The 19928-nt window shown below is 44.2% G+C and overlaps 1 protein-coding gene across 3 annotated transcripts in view; it reads right to left on the bottom strand.

Moving 5' to 3' along the window:
- Positions 1-5807: 5807 nt before the first annotated feature.
- LOC148677511 (EF-hand calcium-binding domain-containing protein 6) overlaps positions 5808-19928 on the bottom strand; it is a 32742-nt gene continuing 18621 nt past the window's right edge. For all 3 annotated transcript variants that reach the window (XM_088639646.1, XM_088639664.1, XM_088639655.1), the window contains 6 exons: positions 13445-13583; positions 12277-12401; positions 8409-8652; positions 6829-7001; positions 6382-6550; positions 5808-6103 (listed from right to left, as the gene is read on the bottom strand). In XM_088639646.1, coding sequence (XP_088495772.1) covers positions 5864-6103; positions 6382-6550; positions 6829-7001; positions 8409-8652; positions 12277-12401; positions 13445-13583 — 1090 coding nt within the window. In that variant the 3' untranslated portion in view covers positions 5808-5863. The remainder of the gene's footprint in view (positions 6104-6381; positions 6551-6828; positions 7002-8408; positions 8653-12276; positions 12402-13444; positions 13584-19928) is intronic.

Genomic DNA, 19928 nt, shown 5'->3' with positions numbered 1-19928 from the left:
CATCATGTACTATATATAATACACATATATATCTCATACTGGGGGATAATTCACTAATCCAGGTGGTAACATTAATAAGAAACAGACTCTGTGTGAGATTTTGCACCTTGTTCATACCTGAAACAGGCTCACCGGAAGAGTGCCACGCAGTGCACATTTCCACCTTTTAAGTTGCCTGGTGTGGTCATGTCCGCCAGTGTGAACTCGGATCGGCATTTATAAAATGAGTGGATCAGTTTCTATACTTTGGAACTCCAGAGAGGTTTCAGAAAACGTTATCATTCAGTTCATTAAGTTTTTATTCATAACGTATTTCCTCTCCCCTCTGCCAGATCTATAGAGAAGTTCTTTACTTAAAGCTGTGGTTTCTTTATGAAAAATATCATACACATTGCAACACTTATGTAAACTTACACCATAAACAAACGTCACATAACTTTGTACAAAAACCTGTAGTTTGGTAGGTTTTACGCCATAGATTTGCTCATTGCGTTTGTCAAAAGGCGTTATTTTTACGCAGCGATAACATAGCCAGGTTCAGCGCAGCTGAATCAATTTGCGTTTATTTTACAACGCGTCTCTTATTTGTGGAACAGAATTACATTTTAACGAAAACGATTCCGATTTTAAACAAGCTTCACGGTGTTGCATTAACAGACACGGCGGGACGGACGCGCAAAGCTCCAGTTAGAAGCAGCCGACGGCACAGTGAAAGCAGCGAGACGCAGGTACCGAAAGAAACAACGTGTGGATGTTGTATCGCTGCTGGTCCATCTTAAAGGCTTTGGTGAAAACTGGGAAACGAATTTTACTTTTAAATGGGCATTCCCCAAAGAATGCAACGGTCCTACAATAGTCAAATGATTTATTTTGGAATAAACAGACAATTTGTGCCTGTATTTTAATTTCCAACCATTTAAAATGCGTCTAATTGCTTTTCACTGACATGTGGTATTTTTAAGCACTGAACTATTGTGTAGCGAGAAATGAATGCTCCGTGCGCTTTTGTAAGAACTGTAACGCGGCTGTAGAATATTGCGCTAATTGTACGACAGCAGCATCCAGAAACGGCTGCTGTTAGAAACACCTCTATTCGGATCAGTCGTCACAACGCAAGAACACCACGCAACCTGCTGATTGCGTCGTTTTGTCAGTTTTTAATATACGTGTTCTGTCGATTAAGGCGTCAGCTTCTTCCGGAGTGGAAACACTTTTCCAGAAAGTGCACAGTATGCTCCTCGAGTTGCTTGCCGGCACCTATATTTAAATAAAATGCAAATAACACAAATAAGGTTTGTAAATACGTTCACACAGAGGAGGATCGACAGCAAGGGTTAATCCCCGTGTTTCAACATAAAAGAGGTCCGCAACACTGTTTACCGAGGTCTCTTCCAGAGCGACCCCCGATTTGTAACATTACACATTTTTTTCTAACCCAAGTGTAAGTGTAACAGTTCGACTTCCACTATGTTTAAATACCTCATTTTCCCATTTTTGAGCGCATTTCTGGTAATACCGGTGTTAACTTGTCGTTTATCCCGGCAGAAACAAATATTTAAGTCCATTGACGTTCGCTGATAATGAAGTGGAAATACACTATCCGCAGAAAGGTTCGTGCAATGTTTTATTTGCATGTCGCATAGGATTCGTGGGGATTAAGATTGCAGTATACGACTGAAAGGGGAAAAAATTAGCTTGTAGACCCCAAAAAGATTTTTTGCCCCAACTTTTGGCAAGCACCGTAATTTCCATATATTTAGGCAAATTAGGCAGACCGTATTGTATGTAGGATTAAAGTTTTAAATATAAAGGGCCGCCGTGGTTAAAACTCGGAACATTTACATACAATTTTGCAAAAATTCCGCTCATCCATGACTGCCTTTGTTCCTCCAATTTTGGTACGTGCGCTTCTCCTCCCCAAACCTCGCAGTGGCAAACCCTTTACCCGCATTAACAACAATTCTAACTCAAATAAAATCTCCCTCCCGTCTCTTTTTTTTAACATCTTTCACTCCATATTCCAACTTTGGCCAAAAGTCGAACCTGCGGATAGTCTGACTTTCCAAAAGATTAAAAATGCCCGTTCAAACCAGGAGGGAATTGATTCAGTCCAGCTTGCGACTTAAATGCGTTTTTCCCTCTCCCACAATGAATTAATTCATCTCTCCTCTTCCCTTCGCTCTTTCTTTAAGTAAGTTGTATGGCATGTGGTTTCCAAGAGAGCGCCGACAAACACAGAAAAACTCATAGTGGTTTTTGCTGGGGGTGCCCCATTGTACAGGTCCTGAAAGGGGGACAATCTCTGGTTCCTTGGGCTTCATCCTTGAGTGGGCAAGAATAAAAATAATCACCCCCATCAAATCAAAGACTCTCTGTAGAAGGAAAGGACAAAGCAGCTTGATGGTGCGGCCGGCCGCGCTCGTTCCTCCAGCCCGGCTGAAGGAGACCTCAGGCGGGTCTGCCTGGGCTGCGCTTTCCCCTAATACAGAGCTCACTTGTGCTCCCGAGCGTCAGGAGCAAACAGGACCGCGGTGCCGCATCCATACACTCGCAAATCACCGAGCCCCCCTCTGCGCGCCGCGCCATTGTAAAGGCGGAACACGCAGGTGTCCGAGGAGGAAAAAAAACCCCAAAACAAAACAAAACAGCGGATGGACACGTTAAGCGGATCGCCAGACACCAATATAAACCTTCGGAATAAAAGCAAAAAACAAAGGCCGGAGAAAGGAGCATGCAGACGGAAAAGTGATAAGGAGCTAAAAGCAGCCGGTCGTGAAAGCGCGCTTTGGCTTCGACGGCCGTGCCTTTACTTTTGTGTGACCGTGGTGTTGCTGTTAACACGAGGGGAAGTGGGATTGTGAACGTGTGCACAACCAGGACAATTTGCAAAACATTCAAAACGGCTTCCTGGAGAGTGGTATTTCTGTTAAGGTTGACCAAGTATCCCCTCCTGGATGCGGCGTTCATCGTTTGCCTGAGTGCCGGTGACGCTACAGCGTACGACGACCAGTCATCTACTGTACATCCACACACAGGCACCTAAGGTTTGAGAAAACGTGGGGAAACTTTGTGTTACCTTCACGCTTTCACCACAACGTTTCTTGCGCAGCAAACGTTCTGTGTATCACGGAAAAATAAGAACATGGCAAAGGTTGTGAACGAGAGGGGCTCCTTCTCCCCACGTAGCTGATCTGGTAATTAGTAGCTAACTAAGCTGAGGGTCTCGCCCAGCCAGGCCGTTTCTTGAAATAAGCTAGGCTATCCACAAACAGGACTGGGTAGCTTGTTCCAGACCTCTACAACCCTTTGTGTAAAGAGGTGCTCCTGTTCACAGTTTTAATGCCCTTCCCAGTCGTTTCCACTTCCGCCCCCTGGTTGAAATGTCGTTGTTGATTCTGAGGAAGTCCGCCGGAACGTATTTTCCTCTCCCCTCTGCCAGATCTATAGCCGGCCATAAACGACCGACGCGCCTGTCCCCGTCGAGCAGTGCAGGTGAGCGCCAGGTGCACGGTCGGATTTCGGGCTGTAGCGCGTCTCCCAGCGCTTGGTGCCCAGCAAAATCCGCGAAACCGCAACACTGGTCACACGACACGGCCGGTCTGCTGTGCCTTCACGCCCTCAGCCAGTGGCTTCTGGCTACCGGGGAATCGATCTGCGCTTCCCATCTGTAAAATGGTTTTAAAGCTCTTAAACGGTCAGGTGGGATTTGCAGTTGGTATCAACCCTGTCCGGCTTTCAGAGCTGCGAGGTTCCGCGCTGCCCTCGTCCACTCGTCCTGCGTGAAGCATTACTGACTGGACCTCTTCAGAAGGGCGAAACACCGTCGTTGAGCCTCTCCGATAGTGTCAGCCCCACCTGTGTCTGTTCACCGTCACCTAATCAACTAGTGCCAGCTGTTCAGTGAGAAATGGCTGTCTGGCCGAAGAAACAAGTTACTGTAACTGTCTCGGCAGGAAAACAGATTTATTACATCATCAACTTGGACTGGAGATTTAGAGCTCAGATTGAATGGAAACCAGCAGAAACAGTGTTCTTCCAGGACCAGGGTTCCAAACCACTACTGCAGAAGGAACAGCCACTGTCTTGGCTATCCCTGAATTAGCCTCGTTTTACACTCTGTGGCTGGGCCAAAAACATGCAGCTGCCACATAGCTGGTGTAGATGATGATCTGTTACTGAAACAAGACCGCCTAGATTCAACAGCAGTGATGCAGGTTAACAAGTGTGGATTTAATCTTTCTTAAGAATTCTGTTTTACAAGCATACGTGAATTTCCAGGACCACTTGGGGTGTTCATTTAGAGGAAAATTATATATTTTTATATTCTATATTTTGTAACTAACAAAATAAGATCAATTTGTTAATGATGTGGTGAAAAACGTATACAACATTAGTATGTTTTTGAATCATACTATATCAGTAACATTTTGCATTAAGTCAGAGATTGCAAAAGTGTGATCCAGCTTCTAAACTGATTTATTAAAACGTGTTTGAAATATTATAACAACATATCATTATCTGCAAACTGGTTGACCTGATCTTCTTATTAACACCTACTGTATTATTTTATATCAATACTAAGTATCAGAATAAACTTATCACATGTGCAAGAAAGCTTTAAACAAAGGCTTTTAGATATTAATTGCAGGCTTTGATTAATTGGTCATTTGTGAACCGACCACAATAAACTCCAGTGACGTTGACCTTGAGCTGCATAAGTACCAGATCACCTCGTTAGTGAGAGAGCTCACGAGAGCTGTGGAACAGGTGGTGAGGGGATTTCACCTGTTGAATGCTGAGCCTGTTGCAAGTCCGGCAAAAGAAAACATTCATCAAGCGAACAAGCCATTCATTCCACCGGGGAGCTGGAGGCTGTGGTGCTAAAAAGCTCAGGTGCTCTCCCCAGCAGTGGAGACAATTCCCCTCTGTAGGGACGCATTGACCACCCTGTAAGTGTGGCTCAGACTTGCCGAGAGAAATGCTAATTGTGGCAGACAAGAGACTGATTGTGATGGTCTGGGCTGGAGAGTCTTGCCTCTCCAGAGCTCCGCTTGCAGGGCCCGACGGTAACCCTGACCGCATGGCGCTGCACTGATCACGCCCTTGGACCTCAGACACGATCTGTCCTGCCAGCTCATCCTGACGAAACAACCCCGCGTTCTCATGCTGCTTGTGTAGTAACCGTCAGAGCAGCTTTCTTGGGAGAATAGGAGACATTGTGGATGTGCTAATTGCCTGACTCGATTTCACAATGAACATGTGTGGGAAGAGCTGGGAATACCTAGGCATCCAGGGCTCAGAGACTAGTGTGCAGGCACACAGTATACGTCTCCTACAGCAGTAATGGAAATCACACAAGACTGCAACGTGGTGTAAAAGCATGTATCACAGTTGTGTGGGTCCCATTGCTCCAGTGACCAGCCTGTGGCTTTTCCAGTCATATTCAGTCGACTTGTCTCACGTCTGTTCAGTACAGATTCCAGTGCACCTGCTGCAAAAAGTTAGTGCACCTGCTGGTTTTGTCATTTTCATGATAACCTTGCGTATCTGTTGCGATTTTAAGTCGCACTTGGTATATCGTAAACTGTAAATTGTAAGTGATAAGCCTCTGTGGATGCCTAGTGTACACCAACCTGCCAACTACAAGTTAAGTTATTTCTCAAGGTTTTTCATGGACTGAGTTTCATGGGTTTAACATTTACTGGAGTCAACAGGAAATCCCCTGCTGCCTTCCGTGTGACTCCAGGCAGGTAATAATATGAAAAAAGAAGGAAAGAAAGGTAACAAACAAGAGGAAGCCATTTGGACCAGTTAGATCATTAAGAGTGATTATTGGAAGTGGGACATTAGTTGTGCTCTTGCACTAAACATTCTCCGTTTTTGTCGCCTGCTTCTTGGCCGTTTCCTTCAGGAATCTCTTGTAGTCGATCTGACCGCTCATGTTCTCGTCGAACTTGGCCAGGATGTGGTAGACCTCCTCCTCGTCCAGGACGAGGTTACAGAGCTTGAGGACCGACCGGAACTCTGCGAGGGAGAGGAAGCCACTGCCGCCGCTGTCCAGCTTCTTGAAGGCCCTGCGGAGGCTCCCGCTCTCGCCCTGGAGCTGCGGAGAAGCGCAGACACGCCGTTTTATCAGCAGCCCAGAAGCCAGCTGATGTTCCTGAGGCGCAGTGGAAGGAACCTCATGACTGGAGTGGCAAATTCCCTGAGACACGTCTGCAGGGACACAGGTCACGTCTATCCTTATTGCACACAGGTCTGACATCAAACAACGACGCGTCCAATATCGCTAACACCACAATTACAGAACTGATCAAGAGCTGCCAGTGTGGATGCCAGATTGATATGGCTTTAACAGTATTCAGTCTGATTTCCTCGCACCTTGTTCCTGAGCCTGGAGGTCAGAGTACCCAGCCCCGTGGCCTTGTTCTCTGGTGTCTCCGCCTCGTGTCTGGGTATGTGGTGCAAGACTGCCGCCATGTTGCTGGCACCATGTCTCTGCATCTGCCTTTGTAACGCAAACGGCTTCAGAAACTCCACGTAAGATACCCTGAAAGAAAAGGCGATGTGGTGATTTAGCAAGTGCAATTTATTTATCCTTTTCATCAGGAAAAAAGTAACTCGCCAACACAGTATTTTTCCTGTTAAACATTTCAACCCCTGGGCCTCGCACAGACAGGAGGTGGCCTTACACCAGCTTTCTGTCTTGTAGGATAGAAGCAACGCTAGCAACACCACTGCCTCACAGCCCAGACCTGCCACAGCCCATTTTAAACAGGGGATTCAGGTGATGATTCTGGAGGATCCTGGATGTGATGCTCAACCCACCTTCCATCTCCATGGATTTCAAATTTCTTTTCCAGGATGTCGCACTCGTACTCATTGAGATGCGCACAGAGCTCGGTCAGGATGTCTTTAAATTCCTCCTTGCTCACAAATCCGGTTTGGTATGGATCCAGGTCCTCAAACTCCTTCTGGAGGTCGCCGAACAGGAATTCGACCTTGAAGGGAAATGAAACGATTCGTTTTCTCGGATACGTGTGCAGAAGCAGGGACAAGCAGGCCGTGAGAAAGGCTGTTTGAAGGGAGCGCATGTGGCCCTTGAACTGCGCTGCTGCCAGCACTCGAGATGAGCATCGCTTATCTCCGTGATCTGAAGTCCTAAAGCTGACTTCAGCTGAAGCTGAATAAAGTTGAAGAGCATTTGATATATTTATCAGCGTCGGATCGCAGATGAACAATATCGTTAGCTGCAGCCAACAGTAAAACATCAGTGGTGCAGTGAAGAAAGAGGAGTGACAAGCACTCCTCCAGGAAGAGCCGTCTCCTCTCTCGGGCACATGGACTCCGTCTGTGGGAGCGTCAGAGGAGCATGTTCTCCCATCCCCTCGACACCCAGGCAGTCCAGTCAGTTTGGGTAGGTAGGAATATAAAACTAACTGGCAATTACAGATAAAGCACGGGGAGAGTAATCCAAGTGTTAGACAAGCTTTGATAATACATCCAAAATGCTTAGGACTGCAAAGTCTTTGGAAAATTCTCAGCTGTTTCTTCTCTAGTCGCTAACTTCTTCCATCTGGACTTTGCGATCTTGTCTTGCTCACCGTTTGCAATATACGACCAACTGAGAGATTAATTTTACAATCACAGTACAGGTACTCTCTTGATATTGCTGTAAATGTGGCATTGGAGCTTAGCCTATGTGAAAAAAACACCCAATCTGCAGGTTGTTTAATGTTTTTATGTAATTCACAGAATGCGATGGCACATTTTCAATTACACTAATTCATATTTAATTTGGTTGTGCTAAAAAGTTCAGATAATCACAAAATATAAGCTGTCGTTCGAGTTCAGTTTAATTCCAGTTTGGACATGTTTTTTATTCAAGCAGTCTAATGCTACAAATTTCTCATACAATCAAAATTAGTGGAGAAACCATGTTAAATGAAAATGTGTTGACGTAGTTTCGAGAGGATATATTTGAACAAAAGCAGCAATGAAGCAAGCAACGTACCAACATTTGCTGCATCCACCTTTACTTTAAAGCATTTTGTACATTTCCTAGCTGAGGTAAGCAGATGTCATTATGTTCCCATTAACTGATATGACTTCAAAGGCTGTATTTGCAAGAATGTTACTTTACTTTAGCAAGCGATCACTGCCTTGGTTGTTTTTGCACGAGCAGTGCAAGTCTCCCCAACCTGAGCAGTGTGCTACCTTGACATCTGGGGTCTGGTACAGTAAGTACAGAGGAGGACTGGAATGGTCTTGATAAACAAAAGGCTTCAGTCCTCTGGGTTGTCACTCTGCCACATTTAACAAGCACTTAATTAATCACAAAAACCCCAAAGAGACCAGCAAACAAAAACCCGTGAAATGCGCAATTTTCTCTTTACTAGGACCCTTACCTTGGCGCGCACACTATCAACAAGTATGTCGGAGGCGCAGTTGAGCTTCTTGGAGCGGAGCCTGAAATTATCGTCCCCCTTCTTTGGGGGACTTATCTTGGCATTGGGAAAGCAGGCCGATTTGGGAGAGTAGCCAAAATGTCTCACAAACTCGAAGAAATCGAGTGTTTTGTCTTGGTTTGTAATCAAAGTTCCCCAAAGTTTTCGGATCTCCCCACGGCTGACCTCTGGGTTGATGTCAAATCTGCAAGATAAGAAGGAGCTCTTTAGAAAGTGGGTTAAACTCCTGACAGACGGACACCAGTGTCTCACAGTAAGCAGGGGACAGAGACTGTCTGCATCCTTCCCTTGAGAGTGACAATGCCAGAACTTGGCAGACAACCTGCAATATACTGTTTCCCATAAGAATGTAGAAGCAATCTAGACCATAGCAAAAGTAAGCCAATCACAATGGAGGAGAAGGGGGAGAGGAATATTTGGTGTGCTTTCAGCTTAAAAAAATTATACCATCGATAAGCATGAAACACATCCACTTTCAGAAGCGGACACAATTATTTTAAAAGCAGACGCTCAATAAAACACAAAAATGCAAAGATTAGTATGTGATAACTTTGAACCGTGTTATTTGAAGGAGTTTCTCCTCAAAGGTGCATCAGGAATTTGTACAGGAGCGAGCCGTGATAGTATCGTTGAACACCAGGTTCTTAAGTATGCACAGTCAACTCCCATGTGAACATGAAGGTATATTTTTTATATGCCAGTTTAAAAAATTGGCAGATATTTTTTTGTTAATGATTAGCTCATTACAATTCCAAGTCTCGGTAAGACGAAACAAAACTGTAAATACTGTCCTCATATTAGGTGGTATGAAAATATTCACTGGACTGTTACTGTGGATTTTTCTAATGGATATCAAGTATCAAATTATGTGTGAAAACTAATCGTGCTTCAAAGGCTAATAGGCATGGATAGCCCTGATACACTGGGTAACCTCCATGCACTTGCTTGATTAAGCCTGTTAGTGTCACTAATCTTTTCGAAGGCTGTCCTGCAGGGGCTTACCTTCCTGAAGTTGGCACAGTCCTGATGTGCTCACCAGCCTGAAAACTAGTGCCACAGCTTTGATTATGCAAATCGCCAGAGATGTCCTATTCATCTCAAACTCTATTTAGGGCAGCGACCAGCATATTCCAGCCAGAAATGAATAGAGAGATAAAAGAAGAATAAAAAGGAAAGATTGGGGGTCAAAGAAAGACAGTAGCCCAGATGAATGAAAGGAGAGAAAAGTTTAGACTTATCATTGGTTTACAAATTTCTTGAAGAGCCCCCCCACCCACAAAGACACACACTTTCCCATTTAACACCGCTTTTTAAAAAATAACACCTTATTGTGCTGCCAACACACTTATTAAATGTCTACCGCAGTGTAACTGGGTAGCCAGTGATTGCACAGCGCAGGCACCGCCTGGGAAAACGTAAATAGCCGTGCAAATGTAAAAAAGCAGCGTGTTCTGAAGCTTAGTGGGAAGATTGGAGAAAACAAACCACAGTAAATGCTTTGTTAATCATGAGAAAAAAAACAGCTTGTTAACTTGCATGGGCAAAGCACCATTCTCACGAAAAACAGAATGCTCTTTGGATCTGTTGTCCTGGAACAAAAACACATTTATAAGGTTCACACATCTTAAAAAGGGCATCTTTCCTAACGAATTTTCCAAAGATTAGTCGGTTGTTTTTATGCATTTATAGAAATGAATATGTAAACGGATTACAATATTCTGTGTGTTTAACCTTTTTCCGCTTGCAGGTGTGCCAGCCTGTAAGGCTTGAAAGGTTCTGTGGGAATGTGATGGCGCTTTCTTCGACAGAGGAAAAGTCTTTGTGGTTGTCCTCTGTGGGGACGTGATGACGCTTTCTTCGACAGAGGAAGAGTCTTTGTGGTTGTCCTCTGTGGGGACGTGATGACGCTTTCTTCGACAGAGGAAAAGTCTTTGTGGTTGTCCTCCGTGGGGATGTGATGACGCTTTCTTCGACAGAGGAAATGTCTTTGTGGTTGTCCTCTGTGGGGACGTGATGACGCTTTCTTCGACAGAGGAAGAGTCTTTGTGGTTGTCCTCTGTGGGGACGTGATGACGCTTTCTTCGACAGAGGAAAAGTCTTTGTGGTTGTCCTCTGGGGGATGTGATGGCGCTTTCTTCGACAGAGGAAAAGTCTTTGTGGTTGTCCTCTGTGGGGACGTGATGACGCTTTCTTCGACAGAGGAAAAGTCTTTGTGGTTGTCCTCCGTGGGGATGTGATGACGCTTTCTTCGACAGAGGAAAAGTCTTTGTGGTTGTCCTCTGGGGGGACGTGATGACGCTTTCTTCGACAGAGGAAACGTCTTTGTGGTTGTCCTCTGGGGGGACGTGATGACGCTTTCTTCGACAGAGGAAAAGTCTTTGTGGTTGTCCTCCGTGGGGATGTGATGACGCTTTCTTCGACAGAGGAAAAGTCTTTGTGGTTGTCCTCTGGGGGGACGTGATGACGCTTTCTTCGACAGAGGAAACGTCTTTGTGGTTGTCCTCTGGGGGGACGTGATGACGCTTTCTTCGACAGAGGAAAAGTCTTTGTGGTTGTCCTCTGGGGGTATGTGGCTCTGCCGTTGACTAAACCTCTTTTTTCAACTCTCTCGCGGACATTTAATAGTTCACGAGGAATGACAACGCCCCAAAATCGAAGCGTGGCGAACTATGGTGGAGCGAATATTTGGCTTAACCCGCTTGGCTGAGGGCCGACCTCCTGGCCGTAGGACGAGGAGGCCAGGACCCCCCCCGCGAGGTGACCAAGGGGCCGCTGCAGGTGGAGCTGGGGTGGAGGTGGGATGGTATTTATAGTGTTCGGTGGAGGAAGGCGAAGGGAGTGATCACTGATCGCTGACAGCTGGGAATGACTGAGCGTGGTTGTTGTCATCCTTCCCGAACTTTAGTTAAATAAACTCCATTTAGACTGTATCGCCTGGATCTGCTTTCACGAGGAGATCTTTGTCATTATAGTAAAGGCACAAGTAAAATTTTACAGGTGTTGTCTATTTAAAAATGACTTCCAAACCTTATCTGCAGTTTGCAAGCACTGCGGCAGATCTCGTGTCAGAGTCGCTCTGTCAGCTGAGTGGATGTACTGCAGCTCTGCTACAGTTCAGCAACACTGTACATTAAAAGACTATAAAAAGGGGCCAAAGTTGAGAGGAAGCCACTCAGCCCATTTACTTCACTGGGTTATGGATCGCTAACTGATCCAATGATCTTGTCCAGATCATCCTGTTTCTTGGGAGAATCCAGGGTATCAGCTCTGAAAGCATGGCTGATCAGCCTGTTCCACACTCCCACCAATGTGACTATTACAACACTGCATGCTTTTAAAGGGTTATCATATAAAAACTAGTGCTAATCCAGCTTCTTTACTAGCCTTCTCACAAAGTTCGCGGCGGGTTTGAGTGATTTAGAGTCTGTTTAGAGTACACAGTTAACAGAAAACTCTGGAAGAACGTTTCACATGACACGAGAGAGGGCTGTGTGCGTTTGTGTAACTTCTCATCCCCTTCATATGCTGCCTCATGCTGACAGGAGACCAGGAGATCGAGAGTCTCCCCCAGACAACGTACAGAAGCTGAAACCTGGAACCAGCCTGCAAAAAATGATGGCTTGAAAATAATATTTGATGTTCCAGCAGCACTAGTTTCAACAATGCTTTCCAAAGCATAAACAGTCATTATCTGCACACCCACACATATACAGTATATATATAGATGTGTGTGTATAATGCACTGTGTGTTGCAGCACATGAACAGGGAAAGTGGCAGAAACTGTTTTTAGTGTGAAGGCAGTGTTACCGTTTCAAGAGCTGATACATGGTCTCTTGGGTCAGGCGTTTCGTATTTTTTTCATCCAGCTGCTCAAATGCTTTCTCCACTGTCTGGTACTGTTTATTCAGGAGCACTTTGATCATTCGGAAGAGCTGTAAGAAGGAGAGGCAGAAAGCCACAGGTCACACATACAGTACACCTTCCCTCGCCCGGAGGAAACTACAAAGAACGAACTTCTCCACTTCGACTCGCGGAGCCCCGAGATACTGGACAGACTGTTGACACCCTACATTCTGACCGAGAATAAAAGATACAAGGTGACTTTCTGGGGATTCCTGAACTTCACTGGTCAGTAAGTCAAAAGTGGCAGTAAATACAAACTATCCGCCTTCAATGGCTTCATTAAAGCACTGAAGCAGTACTGTCAGCATGCACCTTTAACACACAGTAGATGACATGGGCAGCCAAGAGACTGGCACAACCACCCAGTGAAAAGTAACAGTCTGTAAAGTGTGAAATGATACACATTGATCAAGGTCTCATAAGGCACTTTTACCACATTTTGATTTGTTTTCATTTATTTTGTAGGGGACATATGGAATGTGTCTTCAAAACGGGAAAAATATTAAAAGCTGAGATCAGTGGAAGACTATCAAAACACACACTATAACCATTTGTTCTACTTTCTGAAGGTTTAACAGTATCTAAAATGACCTTAGATGACTCACATACTGTATAATCATAACTATAATTATTATTGAAAGCTTTCCAATAATGCACTAATTATTTTCAAAACGTTCTATTATTTAATAAAATATTACATCTACTTCACTCCATGTGTATTTTTATCTCTTATTTCCAAATGTTTACACATTTAAAAATCTATGTATACACAAAAATGATTTATAGCTGAAGTAACACACAGCTAGCCAGGCCAACAAAAGGCATGAGGCATGGTAGCACATTGAGAACCACTCAGAGAAAGCTGACATTCTTCCATGTCACATGGAGGGGGGGTGCTCAGATACGCTCTTTGTGCTGTTGGTTCAGGAGCAGGGAATTGAATAAAAAGATGCAACACCTGGGCTCGGCAAATCAAGATTAGATGGTTTACAAAAACTGTAAGACCTCACAGTGCAGCAGTGAGAAAAGCCACAGACGATTCCTCAAGGCCCACCAGCGCGGAGCTCTTTACCTGCCCTGCGCTCCTGCCAGACTCCTGTCCCGCTTTTCCCTCCTGTAGACTTCGGAGCCCGCTCGCTTCCTTGGGGACGCCCTCCACTGACTCGCACGCGGCTTCCGAACTCGCTTCGAAGAGGCTCGGGGCTCCTTTGCTGCAAACACAAAGAGGAGCTCACTTTTTTTCTGTCCCGTTTCTTAACTGGGGTTCCCATCACCTGGTATTGTAAATTAAATACAATACAGCCGTTCTGAAACTATTATATCGATTCATGACGCTGTGTAATGTTGTGTCTTATTGTATGGGTCCGCAGTGTAACACAGTTGCTGCCCTCATGCTTCCATTTTAAATATTCTGTTACTCGAACTTGTATTTAAGATACAAATCTTTCAGCTCAGTCATGTTTTCACACCAGTAGTTGTACTTCAAATTCATACATCATCTTCATTTTATCATACTGTTTATGAAAAACCTACATGTTCTGGATATTCAGGAAGATAAAGTCATTTCTCAAGGACAAGGACAGATCAATAGTGTGTTTTTCACCTCCCTGTGTTGTTAAAATTCGACTTCTTCATTTAACAAAAAATCTTTTTCTGTAAAAGCAATTTTATGACACCTAGAAACTCTATAATGTAGTATAATCTAAAAAAGCAAGGAAACTCTTTTAAGGGGGAACCTGGGAGTACTACAAGTGCACACCGAATGCACACAGCCATTTGTGAACTCTGTTTGAGTAAGTCAAATCAAACCAGTTTCTAGAGTCCAGTACTGGTCAGACTTAAAAAAGGAGCAAAAACTCCTCTTGGGTTCACAAGATACACAGCTCACGGCTTCAGGCTAAACCTGAGATGTGCTGTTTGCTCTCCTGTCGCTTTCATAAAGACCATGCTTCACTGGTGAGCCACACGTTCACAGAAGCTGACGGCGAGGATAATGAAAAACACATAAATACTTGTGACGGCTTGGAAAAAAAAATGGAACCGGCAAAGAGCTCAAGCACCTGACAAACTTGACATCCCAGTCAACCTTATAATATCTAAATAAAACGTCCCAAACAAAAAGGTGTCCCTAATGTGTTCCTGGTGCGCTTGGGTGGACAGCGCTGCTGATCTTGGGGCTGCTATTAGCTGGAAACCTTCGGGCTTTTGTCCGGAGAAACAGCAGCCACTTTCCACTCCCTTTGGAACTGAGGGCCATGTGAGGCCTGAAGAGTGATGTGGGTTTTAAAGGTTGCCCCCTGGGTCATACAGAACCAATCAAGCGAAAACAATAAGAAAATTAGCCTGACAGCGGGCAAGCAGTTGAGAACTTTATCCAAACGAGACAGGAGTGGTCAAATTCACAGTCACCGGGGCAGGGATAAAACCTGCAAGGTGCTTTGGCAAGGGGCAGAAAAAATTGTTCATCGTCTGAGCCTTTCTCCATGCAAGCACCCAGCTCCTAGATGCCCGGCCTGTCCTCTCACAGGTGCTGCAGAGCTTGCAAACCAGCGTGCTTTCCAGGCCCGACCCGAAAGCGCTGCACTGTCAACTCTCTCGTTTGCATTTCTCCAAAGAGCTAAGAGAGCAACATGTGCATTCGATTAACGAGAGGCAGGGTCCCGGCGTTTAATATTCACCAGGGAGATCAGGGCGACGGCACAAAGTTTCAGAAAAAAAAAATTAGCAAATGAATGCTAAAGGAAACATGTGAATAATCCCTGATTAGTTCAAACAGAAAAGAAAGCCTTTTCGATACCCAGCAAATCAGGCTCGTGTTATTCTTCCCCTGAGAGCTCTGCTCTTTCTGTCTCCGCCACAGTATTCCAGAATCCTTGTATTTTCAATGTCTGCTATTACAGTAAGTGTGGGTGCCGCGCATTTGACAAACAGCACAACTCCGGGAAGGCCATCAGTCCACAAGTGAACTGCTTTCAAAAAATTACAAGAGATTTTAGTAAGTCAATCTCAACACCGCCCACACAGCTAGTGCTTTCCGGACGGCGTTTTGGTATTCGTAAATATGGGCACTGAATGAGAATACAGGTTTCTGTTATTCACCACAGCTGACTAGTAGATTAAAATTCACTAAGCTGAGAAAGAAGTAGAGAAAAAGAGCTCTGCCATGTGTACTTTGGGAACGTCTCAGATAAACAGTAACAAGACAGAAAGAAGGTCAAGCGCTCAAGCCGGAAGACACAGACAGGGAGCTGGTGAGGGCGTGTTTTTGCAACAGTGATGAAAGAACGGGTGGAAAATCAGAGCCCATGTTTCTGCTGACCCAAGAGTGGACATCTCAGTGGGATCTCTGTGTCTGACATGGCCAGAGAAAACAACAGCACAGCAGGACTAGAGAGGGGCACAAGTCACTGAGGACAGCTGTACCACCGCTGTGCTGAGGATCACACCCCCAGACACGCGGCTCCTCTCTGACAATGTTTTTCAACATCTGATTTTCTCCTCCCCTAGAAAAACATTACAGAATCTGGACTCCTCTGGGTCTCTGATTCACGCTGTCAAAGTGGTTTTTTTTCTGTCACCGTTTTACGTTTTTAATCAAATTTTGCTTCTGATTTTGAGTCGATTTACTTCTCAAGCTCAAGATTGATAAAGTCTTTATCCACCTTAAGTCAATCCAAATCCACATTCATACAATGTGCCAGTAAGACACAGTCAAGTACAGATTGAGGAAACGAGGCCTGGGACAGATGTTACCTGCTCTCTTGGGAAGAGTCAGGGATAAGTCGAACAAGAAAATTGACACACACAATTTTACGCCTTTTAAAAGTTGAAAACTAATATCTTATTTTACTTACAAATTAAAAATACACGTTTTAATTAAAAATTGAAGCATGCACAGCTTAAGAAATAAAACCATTTCCATTTCCAAGCTGGAGTAAAAACTGAACTGAAGATCACAGATTTTTTAAAAACAATTTTGATATCGGCCTTTTTGTTTTAAGGTCAGCTACAGCAGATAGGGAGAAAACTGAATCTGAGTCCTTGAAATAAAAGTCTTGAATCACTGGATTATTTCTTTCAGTTGTATTATGCATGACAGTAATACAGTCCAGGAATATAGAGTATATATATATAAGAATCAAGCATTTATTGCTTCTATTCTTTTCTGGGGGGTCAGAATTGCGTAGGAGAGAGTCTGTACTGTACTGTATTTCACCCTAATTTTCAGACAGAGCCCAACCACCCAGTTTAGTCTCTCAGAACTGCCTCTCCGGATTTCCAGATACAGGCAAAAAAAAGGTAAGGAGTGGATTTAAAGACCGGCTTGCACTGAATTCTGTTCTGCTTATCTGCTGTATGAGCAGCTTGTAAAACACTTTGCTAAGGGAGGCGATCTAGCTGGGATTGCTGGTCCCACACACTATGGGAAAGTGGACTTTAGGAGTAGATCTGAGTGGAATGGCAGTGCTGTTTGACAGCAGAGATTGTTGGATTTGGCCACTAAAAGAATGCTCTGGGGGAGCTCTTTTAAAGTCACATACTACACATGCCAGTCTGTGGGGCCTGTCATGGCTCTAGCTGGGGGTCCTGTATTCACCAAAAGGACATGATGGAAACACATCAGGTTATACAGTAGGTTTCAAAGTTCAATTATCTATGCTCTCGGGCATTAACAGAGTGTCAACAACCTGATACGAGCTTTTACTCATGACAAACTGCAGCCTTATGAAGAACTGTTAGGTTGCTCTCATATCTAACTGCAAAGTGTATATCGTAGTAAAGTGTCACCCTTATACTTCTGGTATCAGAAGAGTTGTTTTAAATAAATCAAAGGAATTAGAGGATAAATGCCAAAGCCATTTTTATACAATTATTTGGCATCACATTTTAAGAAGCCTGTTTCCACCAAAAGCCTTCTCTTTTAATTGTGTTTCGTCACTTTTCTATCAGCAGCATGAGAACCCATTGCCAGACACAGAGATCGTACACCTCTTTCAAGTCAAGTTTTTACTCCTCTTGATGCACGAGTTGTCATCTAACTCCAATGATGTGATTTTAACCCTGCATGGGCAGAACACTCCTTAACGCAAGTACCCCAGCTTTAGCAGGAAACCCCGCCTAAATACTTATTGACTTTTTTTTTTTGCTGCAAGCTGTTGGCAGGTTGTTAAGGTTCAACCTTCGCCTTGTGCTTGCAGAACCAGGCTTTTCTCTGGGGTGTTTCAATTTCTCTGAACCGTCTGTGGAATGAGCTGAACTGACAAGATGAGCTATCAGATATTTACCAAATACCAAATCGCTAGTGTAATGGTAATGCTAGAAATTCTACTCTTTAATCTCAGCCCAAAGGTGTTTGGTCAGATTGCAAGATTGTCAGATTGGGGAGCTGTCTCAGTGTGTGAAGGCTGCAGAGGATCAAGCAATTCCACGCTGAAATTCGGAAAGAAGAAACAACAATTTCTGCTTCTTTGTCGGACAGATTTCGTGAAACTATTTCTGTTGAACTAGTTTGATGATAAATGATCCTCTGCTTTATGGTAGTTGTGGATGTTATGTATCTTTATGGCACGTAATTAATTGATTATCCTTCAGAGGAACGTGATCTGTGTTCAGTTAGGGCTACAAAAGAGATGCTTAACCCAGTGACCTTTGTTAAAAATCATAAGAGTCCATACAGACCAGACACCCAGAGAGATAACTTGTAAATGCTTCTGTTTTTTTTTCTCATGCATGGGACCGTGGTGGTGGCGGGGGGGGAATAAATAGATTCACATTTTTTACATTTAAAACTGTATTGTTCTTTTTTAATCTGGCCCACCATCTGAGCGGTGATCCGAATGTCAGAAAGGGATGAATGGGAGACATTGGCAAAGCCTGGAACTCGGGGATAAATGTGGAAATGTAGAATGGATGTCTCCTCTTTTTTTTCTCCACCCCTGGCTTTGAGATGACTGTTGTTTCTATCTGTGTTTCAGCACTGATCCGGAGGGACGGGGAAGTCAGTGTGGGCGGCTCTCAGAATCTTGCTCTTCTACAGCTGCAGCTCAGAGGATTAGGCTGCTTCATCCACAAGGCAACATTACACAAGTAGCCTTTGAACAAAAGTCATGGATACTATTAATGATATGGTAATCCTTAATCGAGCTACCTCCCAGTAGTGATTATACTGACATGGGAAGAATATCCCAGTCCTGGATGCAGCCCTCAACAACACTGCGCTATTGTTGTCCCCAGGTCTGACCAGCACTAACTTTTACTAGTATCTCCCTAACGTCACCTTTTTCCTCCTTTCCGGCTGCCACCCTGGGAATAAAAACTAAAGGACAAATGGAAGAACTCAGACTGAATCGGCCTGGGATTCCCCCTCGCATTTCCCACACAGAGCCCGGCGTCTCCGTCACCCAGGAGGAACGGACCCCATCGCCCGGCCGGTCGCTCCCACTCCGCCGTCTGACTCCGAGAGGACCACACAAACTCGGGCTCCGCTGCCGCGGCCGGCAGAAGACGATTTAATTGACGGCCGGGAGTTTCAGCACCCCCGTGGATGAGAACATGCCACCCTTTTTGTTTCTGCCCGCTCACAGAGCCCATATTGTGAAGAGATCGATTGAATAAAAAAAAAGAACTTTATCGTCACTCTCAATGGCCCAGTTAGACTGTATTTTCTTTTCACAGTATTTGGGTCTCTAAAATTATTTTTTCTGTCCACCCAAATGCTTAAAGAACTCTTAGAGGGTAATCTTTCTTTCTGCTCTTCTTATTTGGAAAACACCGCTTTTCACCACAGACAATGTGTCATTATATTGCTTCAGTTCCCTTGTTTCTATTCATCAGTACAATTTCTCATTGGTATAGCTACTGCTGAATCTACATAGCACCTTTTCCCAATACATTTATCTTGTAGGCTAAAACATTTTAGCTGGCATTTTCTCTGTCTAGTTTTACTGTGGTACACAGACTGTTGTTTTTTTTAATCTCTTTCTCCTTCTCCTTATCTCTTTTCATTAACTTATATATCAAGAGCTTCAGATATTGCCATATTTGTCTGCCCAGATAAGTTATTTAATATATGCAAACTTTTCCCCTATTCTAGAAGAGGAAAACGTCCTATAAGGCTTGTTAACTGACGTTTGTTCCAGTCTGGGTAACTATGGCCCATTTTGTACGTCTTAAGCTTTAAAAATAGGTAACTTTTTTTTTTAGGAAAACGCAATAAACATCCTTGTTTTTTTAACTTGCTTCTATCATAAAACACACTAGGAAGAACCCCTACACCCAGGGTCTGTGGGTATGGAGCTACTGAGATTGTGACGTGTGTAATTAATACATTAAACCTTCATACCTTTCGGAAGAAGAGACAAGTGGGCACTTTGATTTGCAAAATGACAACTATGTTAACTACATTATTTTCTGCAGTCATTTTGTTTCAGGGTGTAAGAACTGTTACTGTTCTCCTTTCAGAGGGTCTTTGGAAGCCTAGCTTTCCTGCCTGTTGCTATTACAAAATCCCTATTCAGTGTAACTCTTGTCACCTGTCAGCTAAGCCCAGGCTAGCT

Source organism: Lepisosteus platostomus, chromosome 1, assembly GCF_059453375.1.
Source record: "Lepisosteus platostomus isolate fLepPlt1 chromosome 1, fLepPlt1.hap1, whole genome shotgun sequence".
Classification (NCBI taxonomy): Eukaryota; Metazoa; Chordata; class Actinopteri; order Semionotiformes; family Lepisosteidae; genus Lepisosteus; species Lepisosteus platostomus.
This window is presented reverse-complemented; position numbering and strand designations above follow the sequence as displayed.